Source organism: Solanum lycopersicum, chromosome 12 (assembly GCF_036512215.1).
Source record: "Solanum lycopersicum chromosome 12, SLM_r2.1".
Lineage (NCBI taxonomy): Eukaryota > Viridiplantae > Streptophyta > Magnoliopsida > Solanales > Solanaceae > Solanum > Solanum lycopersicum.
The window spans coordinates 8469236-8480588 of NC_090811.1; the positions used below are offsets into that span (position 1 = coordinate 8469236).

Sequence of the window (11353 nt, forward strand, 5' to 3'; positions counted from 1 at the left end):
CGGATTTCATGATGCTCACATGATCTATGTCGGTTAGAGTTAAAGTTCCTTGTGAATGAATTAGGTCAGCCTTAAATGAGGCACATAATGAAATGAATGATACCAAAGGTGTTAGGATAGGATAATCAAGAGCTGAGCTAGACTTAAGTAATTACACTAGGTCATTCTTGATTATTGCGCAACGAACCCGATGAAAGTCTTAAACTACATCCTAGGTATAGCTGGTGTTTACACTAGCCTATAAATGAAATGAAATGAAGTACGTATAAATGAATGAAGCAGACTCTGTGTTTTCTAAAGAAGGCTCCCTAGTTAATGTCCCATATGTTGAACCCTCATTTTCATAAAGTCTTGATGTCATGTCCATGATTCCAAGGTCTCATGGCATATGAACGAATAATATGAAAAATGTTATGTGTTATATGCAATATGTTATGTGTTATGTGCTAGATGTTATGTGTTGTGTTCAATATGATAAGTATTATGATGCATGTTACTCTCATGGCATGACTTTCCTAATCCCAATTCGAAAAGTTCTCTCACTTTCCTAATCAAAATTTGGAAAGCTCACCAACATCGCTAATCCCAATTTGGCAAGTCCGCTGACTTGAATTTCCATAATCATGTTGTTAGGAAAGAGATATTCTTACTCATGCATATCCTTGGTGTGTTCTTTCATATAACCATACTCAGAAGAAGTGTGTACTAACCCTGTACATCTCTACAATTTTGGGTGTAGACACAGGTGAACGCTAGAGCTACAGGTTGATGAATATCCGGACGCGGAGCATTCATCCGAACTGGGTAGTCCCTCATTCTTTAGAGGATGCTTTCCCATTATATTCTAAATTTTTTATAGGATTGAGCTAGTGGAGTATGTTCAACTATAGTTTCTTTTCGTTTTGTTCAGAAATTGTATTGGTGCCATATTTGCAAGTATACATTAATTGTTATATTAAACTATTTCTTTCATTTGATGATCTTAATGTTAGATGGTTGATCGTGAACAATTATAAATCTAATATAATGATTAATATATATGTTAAGAAACAAAATAAATTAAATTTTCCCTAAAATTAACCTAGACAAAGTAAGAATGATGTAAGTAGGCTTGTGTGTGACCTCTAAGAGGTCAACGACACCGATCTCGTCAGGGTCTAGACTCTGATCATGACAAAGTTTTTATCATCGGAATAGGTTAAATTTTGAGGATAATAAGTTCACATCAACCATATTGAGTAGTTTCTATGTCATTGTAGTGAAGTGCACCACTATCCTGAATCGGAGATTGCATGATACGTAGGAAAATTTCGCTTCTTCTGATCTCATCATGCCTTTTCCTAATGTCTGATTTCTTGATATTATGACTGTGTCTAACATCATCCCTTGTTGTTATTTAGAAAATAAATACTAGGAGAAACATTGGTCAGAGGAGAGGAAGAGCAGCAGCTGCACAATAAAGTTCCACCCTAGGCTGTAGTTGAAGGAGTGGCTATGACGGTTAACCCAACTGTGTTGACTTATGTTAAGGTGATGCATCTCTGGACTAGATGGCACATGCCATCATTATGTAGGCCCAGGCTAGGACTGACTAGTTCAACCGAAAGAATATTCATAGGGAGAACCCACCGTTCACAGTATGGCTGAGAGGCTGAGAGACTTTACGAGGATGAATCCTCTTATTTTCATAGGGTTTAAGACTTTGGAGGATCCCCAGGAGTTTGTGGGTGAGGGGAATAAGATATTGGTGTCTATGGGTGCCACAAATACTGAGAAAGCAGACTTGGGTTCCTATCAACTCAAGGATATTGCACATACTTAGTGCAATATATGGCAAGATAGCCGAGTTTTGGGTGGAGTTTCGATCACTTGGGAGCTGTTTAAGACAACATTTCTGAAGAGATTCTTTCCAGAGAGACGAGGGAGGCCAAGGTTGAGGAGTTTACCAACCTTAAAGCAGGGATCCATGACAGACAGGGAGTATTCCCTGAAGTTTGTTAAGTTGTCCACGTATGATCTTCCCTTGTATCTAACCACAGGGATGAGATAAGAAGGTTCCTTACAGATATCAACGGAGATCTGGAGGAGAAGTGTCAGTCTGCGATGCTCCATGATAACATGGACCTCTCCAGGTTAATGGAGCATGTCCAACAGGTAGAGGACAGCCGCAAGAAAAAGGATGTTAGTGATTCTAGGAGTCTTAAGCCTCAAGATCAGGCAGGTCCCAGACATTGAGGCCACATAAAAAATTTTGGCGTCTGTGAGAAGCCCAGTTTCAAAAAGGGGAAACAGAGTTCAAGGAACTCTAACTCTCAGAGGAGTACAACACCTAGAGGAGGCAAACCTGAGCACATGAAGGTCAATAGAGGTGAGATGAAGCGTCCCAATAAAAAGAGTGCTAAGTGTGGCGGTGCTCACATTGGAGAGTGCATACAGGGCACTAATGCCTGCTACGGTTGCGGTAAGAGTGACCACATGGTTAGAGACTACCCACAGAATAGAGGTCGGGCTGGAGGTAATGCTCAGCCTAGTTCTAATCGTTAGGATGTAGCAGCAGCCGAGCCTCCTAAGAGGAACACGTTCTATGCCCTGAAGGGCAGGGAGGAGCAGGAGAAGTCCACTGATGTGCTAACATGTATGTTGCAGGTATTCTCCACTTCTGTTTATGCTTTCCTTGATCCACGGTCTATGCTTTCCTTTGTAACTCCTTTGCTTGCTCTCAATTTTGAGATATTTCATGAAGTTATGCATGATCCTATAGTTGTTAGTACACCTTTAGGAGAAAATACAAGGACTGATAGAGTATACAAAGATTTCCCAATAGTTGTATGTGGTAAGACTATGTGTGCAGACTTGGTTGAGTTACCAATTCATGATTTTGATGTTATTCTTGTCATGGACTGGCTTCATAATTGTCATGCTTGCATGGATTTTCATAGTAGGGTTGTGAAATTTTGTTTCCCTAATGAAGAAGATCTAGTCAGGGAGGTGTACAACTCGAGTAATCCTTATCCCTTGATTTCGAACCTTAAATCCAATAAAATGATGTCCAAGGGGTAATTATGTCATCTTGTGAGTGTTAATGATCTAGATCATGACGTTCATTTCATGGATTCAGTGCCTGCAGTGAATGAGTTCCAATATGTATTTTCTGATGATTTGCCTAGAGTTCCTCCCCCTCGAGAGATTGAATTTGGCATTGACTTAGAACCCGATACTAAACCAATTTCAATACCTTCTTACAGAATGGCTCTAGCTGAACTCAAAGAGTTGAAGCTGTAGTTAAAAGATCTCACTAATAAGGTTTCATTCAGTCGAGCATCTCCCCTTTGGTCTCTCCCTTGTTTTTTTGTGAAGAAGAAAGATAGAACCCTTAGACTTTGTATCGATTATTTGCAGCTCAACAATGTCACTATCAAGAATAGGCATCCACTTCCCAGAATAGATGACTTTTTCGACCAACTCCAAGGGTATAGTTTCTTCTCAAAGATTGATCTTCGTTCAGGGTACCATCAGCTCAGGGTTAGGGATGAAGATGTTCCAAAGACAGCCTTTCATACCCGTTATGGTCATTTATAGTTTTTAGTTATGTCATTTGGTCTCACGAATGCACCTGCTGCATTTATGGATCTAATGAACAGAGTGGTCCATGAATGCCTTGACTCTTTCATCATAGTATTCATTGTTGACATTCTCATCTACTCTAAGACCAATGAAGAGCATGAACATGATTTGAGACTAACCTTGCTGGTACTTAGACAACATCAATTGTATGCCAAATTCAGCAAGTGTGAATTCTAGATAAGATTAGTGACCTTCCTAGGTCATGTTGTGTTCGACAAAGGTGTGGAGGTAGATCCCACGAAGACTGAAGGTGTTAAGAACTGGCCAAAACCTCTTACACCCATACATATTTGTAGCTTCTTGGGATTGGCTGGTTATTATCGCATGTTTGTGGAGGGTTTTTCTTCCATTGCTGCCTCACATACAACTTTAACTAATAGGAAGTTCAAGTTTGAATAGGCAGAGGCTTTTCAGAAGAGTTTCCAAGAGCTCAAGGATAGACTCACTTCAGCCCTGGTGCTTACTTTGCCAAAGTGTGGTGAGAATTACACTATTTATTGTGATGCATCTAGGGTTGGTTTGGGTCGGTTCTTATGCAGGGTAGTTAGGTTATAGCTTATTCATCCAGAAAACACAAGGTTCATGAGAAGAATTATCCCACTTATAACCTGGATTTGGCAGCGGTGGTGTTTGGACTAAAATTGTAGAGGCACTACTTGTATGGAGTGCTTGAGGATGTGTTCACAGACCACAAAAGTCTCCAGTACGTGTTCACACAAAGGGAGTAGAATCTATGTCAGTGGATATGGTTGGAGTTGCTGAAGGACTATGACATGAATGTCCACTAACATCCAGGTAAGGCTTATGTTGTATCTTATGCTTTAAGTAGGATGAGCATGGGAAGTACAACCCACGTTGAGGATGAGAAGAAGGAATTGGTGAGATATTTACGTAGATTGGAAAAACTGGGTGTGTAGTTTGTTGACTCTACAAGTGGGGATGTTTCAGTTCATCCTAGTTCTGAATCATCCTTAGTAGTTGAAGTCAAGGAGGGATAGCATCTTGATCTTGTGTTGATGGAGCCGAAGGACTCAGTGTTTGTTAAGATTAATTAGTCTTTTGGTTTGGGAGATGACGGCATACTTAGGTACCAAGACAGGTTGTGTGTACCATATATGGATGATTTGCGGACTAGGATCATTACAGAGGCATATGGTTCAAGATATTCTATACATCCAGGTTCCACCAAGATGTCTCACGATCTTAAGCAGATATATTGGGGGGATGGAATGAAGAAGGACATTGCAGAATATGTGGACAAGTGTCCTAACTGTCAACAGGTTAAGGCAGAACATCTTAAGTCTAGCGGTCTTACTCAGATTATAAAGTAACTGACTTGGAAATGGGAGTCTATTAATATGGACTTCATAGTTGGTCTTCCGAAGACTAGGAGGAAACATGATTCCATATGGTTTATTGTAGACAGGATGTCTAAGTGTGCCCAATTTATCCATGTGAAGTCTACTGACAGAGTCGAGGATTATGGGAAACTCTACATTGATGAGATTGTGAGATGGAATTGGATTCCTTTGTCTATCATTTTCAATAGAGGAGCTCAGTTCACTTTACATTTCTGGAGATCATTCCAGAGGAACTTAGGCACGCAAGTGAACCTTAGTGCTGGCTTTCATCCTCAAACTGATAGGCAGGCAGAGCGCAAAATTCAGACATTGGGGACATGCTGAGGCGTGTATGATTGACTTCAAGGGTAGTTGGGACGACCATCTGCCTTTGATAGAGTTCTTGTATAATAATAGTTATCACTCCAGCATTGGGATGGCACCGTTTGGGGCAGTGTATTGTAGGAGGTATAGGTCTCCAAGTGGGTGATTCGAGGTTGAAGATTCATCCATTTGGGGTCCACATATCATTCCTGAGGTCTTCGAAAATGTCAGAGTGATTAGGGACAGGTTGTCTACTGCTTACAGTCGGCAGAAGTCTTATGCTGACAATAGAAAATGGCCACTAGAGTTTGATGTTGGTGACCAGGTCTATTTGAAGATATCACCTATGAAGGGGGTGATAAGGTTTAGCAAGAAGGGGAAGTTGAGTACAAGGTATGCTGGGCCATATGAGATCCTACAGTGTGTGGGTGAGGTGGAGTATGAGTTGGCATTGCTTGCGAAGCTAGCTTCTGTTCATCCAGTCTTTCATGTCTCTATGTTAAATAAGTGGATAGGCGATCTAGCATCGATTCTACCAATTGAAGGTTTGGGGGTTGATGAAAATTTGTCCTATGAGGAGGTACTTGTTGAGATTTTAGACAGACGGGTCAAACGTTGAGGAACTAGGAGATTGCCACAGTGAAGGTATTGTGGAGGAATCATCTTGTTGAGGGTGCTACGTGGGAGGCCGAGGCCAATATGAGATCCCTATACCCCCATCTTTTTAGCCCTTGAGGTTAGACTACATACTCTTAAGTCTAAGTTTCGTTATCTCTCTATTCTTTGTTGTTATTTCTTGATTGTGTATAGTAACTATTTTATGAACTTTTTGCCATTACGCGAAATAATTAGTACTGTCATCGGTGATTAATGTTCCTAAGGTGGTAATGTTGTAACAACTCTAAAATGTATAAGATAAGTAATGCTTAATGTGTCTAGAACGCCTACGATTAGACTGCGTTCACACGGATTGATGCGCGTAGAACCAGACCTCTGAACCCTTGCTACGACCAAGCCAACTAACTTGGGGAGTTAATTGATCTAGAAAAGGTTTGGTCCAGCCATGTAGGGTCTCGAATATGAAGATTTACTTGAATGAGTCTTTACTGGATTTAAGAAGGGAAAATCTTAGTTTTGGAGGGTCTAGGAGTAAAATGATCTTTTTCCAGAATAAGGGTAGTATCGTAATTACCCTACATATATAATTGGTTATTTAATTAATAAGGCGGAGGGGTATTTTGGGGAGAGAGGTCCGAAAATTGGCCCTTGAAGTGAAGTCTTGATTCACCCGGATTCGAACCTAGGTGGAAGCAATGAATCAAATTTCTTTTTAATTTTAGTTGGTAAATTAATGAAATTAATTTATATTTATTATTTATTAGATTATTTAAAATAAAAGGGAATCAGATTTTCAATAATTAAATAAAACCTTATTTGACTAAGTCCTAAACTAGACTCCTACGCCTAAGAAGACTCTTCTCTCCCACGCTCATCTCTCTCTCTCTCACATCTCTATCACTTTCATTCGCGATCTCTCTCTGCCAAAGTAACTTTCAAAAACAGAAAAATAAACCAAGTTCTTCACACTTGAATAACTCACACGAAATTACAAGAAAACAAACGTTAATCACATGTTAGGAAAAGGGAGGTTGTTCATTGAGTGGTGCTGACAGTGAGGGGACTTGGACGTGATCTTGGGTGAAGTTTTTGGGAAGCAAGAACAGGGTTAAACATAAAAAAGGTATGGATTCTCTTCTCTCTTTGTCCCTTTCCCAAGAGATCCCTTAAGGTTAAGATTATTCATTCCGAAAATAAGTGTTGTTCCCCGTTGCATGTCACTATCACTAGCTCTCAATGATTCGTATGTTGAGTTTTATCGCTGGTAGAGTTAGGTGTATGTTGTGTTTCCATGATGAATATGTTTATGTTTGTGTATTTGAAATCTTATGAATGACAACTTATGTGTTTTTGCAACTATGTGCATGCGTGTGCAAGAATGTGACGATCACTAGTGTCTCCGATTGAGGTTCCAATATGTGTAACGTTATGGTTATTATTTTATGTGTATAAACCTATGTATATCGTGATGTTCATAAAAGATGGAATGTTGCTGATTTAAGTAAAAATCTCTTGGCTAAACAAATCTATGAAAAATGCACCCCAAAACTTTCTAAATGGTCTACGAATTACTCTATGAGTTCAAGTGAAAATATTGATGAAAGTGAGCTCAAATGTGACCAAATTTCCGAAAATTTACATGTTTAGTTTAGGCTAAATTTAAATGACCAAATCTGGAAAATTAATTAAGTGAAATATGAGGGGAAGCCACCAGGATTCGAACCCTCAACCTCACCCGTATAATGTCTTAAAATCGCAAAATGGAAATGGGGGTCAAGGAGATTTGATCTTGGGTGTGCTGGATGAAAAGTAAAGTACAAAAAAATTAATAAAAAGAAATATGAGGCATGGAAAACGAACCCACGACCACTAGGAAGCCAATGAGAGTCAAAGAAAAATGAAAGAAAAAGAAATCGGAGGCGTGGGAATTGAAACCACGACCTCCTAGACAGATTCAAGGGGGAAAATTTAAAAGCAACTAAAGAGAGGCTGTGGGGGTTCGAACCCACAACCTCTCAGCCAAGGGAGAGAGAGTTCAAAGAAAAGAAATTAAAAGAAAATAAGGTTCTGGGTGTTTCTATACCAAATCCTCTCAATCCCATTGAGCAAAAAATGAGGAGAAAAACTAAGGGAAAATTAAAATGAAGGTATTGGGGCTCACTCATGGGTCCCCAAGAAGTGTGAACCAAAAAAAATGTAAGTGTTGTCTAAGGGATTTGATATTGGATTCCCTTGCCCAAATTCCGTATTGAAACATAAGTCATACATGAATTAAATATTCAAGAATAATGTTGCCTACTAAGATCGAAATAGAGATCTAATCATACATACAAGATGCATAAGTCTTGTACCACATAATCTTAGGAAGATATGAATCACTTAAACGAACGATAAATGAAGCCCCATGGCTTGTATGTATAGACCCATAACTCTAGAATACGTTTAAAAATAGGTGAACCTAAGATGTATGTAATGAAATGATGTAACCCTAGAAGGGTTATGTAAGAGTGTAAAACACACTAAACGGCCAAGTGCATTGGGATATGATGAAATGAACAAAGAATTGATGAAATAAACAAAAAAAATGATAAAATGAACAATGAAATGATGAAACCCTTGAAGGGTTAAGTAAGTGTGTGAGACACACTGAATAGCCAAGTGCATTGGCATATGATGAAATCAACGTCACATAAAATGAGGTGAGTAATTATGAAGAGCAAAGGTGCTAATGTTATTGAATGTGGTGAAAACATGATATGAGGCTAATGTAAAAGATGAGATCAATCCAAATGAGCCTAAGTAAATGTTACCAAAACGTACTCACCTATGATAGTGTAGAGTTAACAAAGAGACCAGTCTTTATGAACACTCTACTGAAAGTATTGAGATTAACACACTTATTACTAATGATGAGATGAGAAATCATCTATTGAGGTACGATGTCCTCATACTAGAAGCCAACTTTCATGACGTATGAGTTAAATGTAATGGAACTTTATACTGAACACCGATAGACTAACTATGAGCGGTGATGCCATTTTTGGGAGGGACGGAGGTTCAAGTAAATCTCAAGAGATGAGACTGTCCGGCATTTCGGGTAAGGGTCTCCTTATATCTCCCAGTCTTCAAACCTATACTACCAATATAGGGATCTGGCGGGGTTAAATTCCCATGTATTCTAGAATGTTTTGTGTCACTCTGGCCGGTGATTACACCTCTTTTCGATGTTGGGGAGACACTGTATTTAATGATGCTCACATGATCTATGTCAGTTAAAGTTAAAGTTCCCCATGAATGAATTAGGTCAGCCTCAAATGATGCACATAATGTAATGAATGATACCAAAGGTGTTAGGATAGGATAATCAAGAGGTGATCTAGACTTAAGTAATTACACTAGGTCATTATTGATCATTGCATAACAAACCTGATGAAAGTCTTAAACTACATCCTAGGTATATCTGGTGTTTACATTAGCCTATGAATGAAATGAAATGAAGTACGTATGAATGAATGAAGCAGACTCTATGTTTTCTAAAGAAGGCTCCCTAGTTAAGGTTCCATATGTTGAACCCTCATTTTCGGAAAGTCTTGATGTCAAGTCCATGATTCCAATGTCTTATGGCATATGAACGAATAATATGAAAAATGTTATGTGCTATATGCAATATTTTATGTCATATGTGCTAGATGTTATGTGATGTGTGCAATATGAAAAGTATGATGATGTTTGTTACTCTCATGGCATGAAATTCCTCACCTAAATTTGAAAAGTTATCTCACTTTCCTAATCCAAATTTGGAAAGTTCACCAACTTTCCTAATCCCAATTTGGACAGTCCACTGACTGGACTTTCCATAATAATGTTGTTAGGAAAGAGCTATTCTTACTCATGATTGGACTTGGTGTGTTCTTGTATATACCCCTACTTAGTACAAGTGTGTACTAACCCTATACAACTCTACAATTTTAGGTGCAGACACAAGTGAACTCTAGAGCTACAGATTGACGTTGAATCTATCTGGACGCCGAGCATTCAACTGAATATGGTAGGCCCTCATGATTTCGAGGATGCTTTCCCATTATATTGTAGATTATTTATAGGATTGAGCTAGTGGAGTATGTTCCATTAGCGTTTGTTTTCACTTTGTTCAGATATTGTATTAGAGCCATTTTGGCAAGTATACATTTAATGCTATAATAAACTATTTCTTTCAATTGATGATCTTAATGTTAGATGGTTGATGGTGAACAATTATAAATCTAACAGAATGATTAGAATATATATTAAGAAACAAAAAGTTTCAAATATTCCGCTAAAATTAACCTAGACGAAGTAAGAAAGACGGGAGTAGGATTGTTTGTGACCTCTGAGAGGCCAACAATGCCGGTCTCGTCCGGGGTCTAGACTCCGGTCGTGACACTAGATAAAAGGGTTACAAAACCTTTCAATTAGATGTCAAGTACGCTTTTGTAAATGGTTTTCTACATGAGCAAATTTATGTGGAGAAACCTCAAGGTTTTTTCAGTAAAGTGACATGATGACAAAGTGTATCTATTTAATCCCTTTATGGTTTAAACCAGATCCAAGGTCTTGGTATAGTCGAATTGGTTGTTTTTTTCAAGTCTTAGGATATATGAAAATCCTAAGCGAATGAATTCTCTATTTGTTATGAAAAGAGATTATGTTATTGTGGTTATATATATAACTTTATGTTGATGATCTTCTTGTAACAGGGAACAACCTTAAAATTATACATGAATTCAAGGAAGACATGAAGAAAGTGTTCGAAATGACAGACTTGGGGAAAATGTCTTACTTTCTTTGAATGTATATTTGTCAAAAGAAATACATAACGGAGATAATGAAGAATTTCAAAATGGAAGATTGAAAACCTATGAGCACTCCAATGAATAAAAAAAAAGGATCATTAAAGATGATGGTAGTGACAAGGTTGAAGAAGCAAGTTATAGAAGTATGGTTGGATGTCTCATGTATCTCTCTCCCTACGAGACCCGGCATTCTGCAAGCAGTAAGTGTCTTCTCTAGATTTCTGATTTGTGCAAGTTAAAGGCATATGAAAGAAGCAAAAAGAGTAAAAAGGTATGTCAAGTTCGGTAAAAGTCAGAACTTCAAGTTGCAAGGGTATTCTGACAATGATTGGGTTGGGTCAGATGATGACACGAAGGCACTTCAGGTTATTGTTTTAGCCTTGGTTCAACATTGTTTCCATGGTCCTCAAAGCAGCAAGGTACATGACCTAAATTCAGGCTAGATGATGACGTAGGGCAAAATAATATTGAGGAAGTGCACACCAAAATAAATTGCTTATTTCTAGTTGTTTTCAGTTTTCTAGTGTAATTAAAACTCTGTTAGCTACTGTTCAGTATTCGTTCCTTAATTTCAGCAAGCAATAACTTAGTTTTAGCAGATATTTTAGCATTAAT

At 38.4% G+C, this 11353-nt stretch overlaps 2 protein-coding genes across 2 annotated transcripts; both read left to right on the plus strand.

Annotated features, from left to right (window-relative positions):
* The first annotated feature begins 1639 nt into the window (after positions 1 to 1639).
* LOC138340195 (uncharacterized) lies at positions 1640 to 3282 on the plus strand. Its single transcript, XM_069291888.1, has 6 exons — positions 1640 to 1787; positions 1914 to 1992; positions 2040 to 2217; positions 2269 to 2478; positions 2545 to 3001; positions 3119 to 3282. The coding sequence occupies exons 1-6, from the start codon at positions 1640 to 1642 to the stop codon at positions 3280 to 3282; spliced, it is 1236 nt and encodes a 411-aa protein (XP_069147989.1).
* Positions 3283 to 5400: 2118 nt separating this feature from the next.
* Positions 5401 to 5907, plus strand: LOC138340196 (uncharacterized). Its single transcript, XM_069291889.1, has 2 exons — positions 5401 to 5432; positions 5520 to 5907. Exons 1-2 carry the CDS (start codon positions 5401 to 5403, stop codon positions 5905 to 5907), a joined length of 420 nt encoding a protein of 139 aa, XP_069147990.1.
* Positions 5908 to 11353: the final 5446 nt, after the last annotated feature.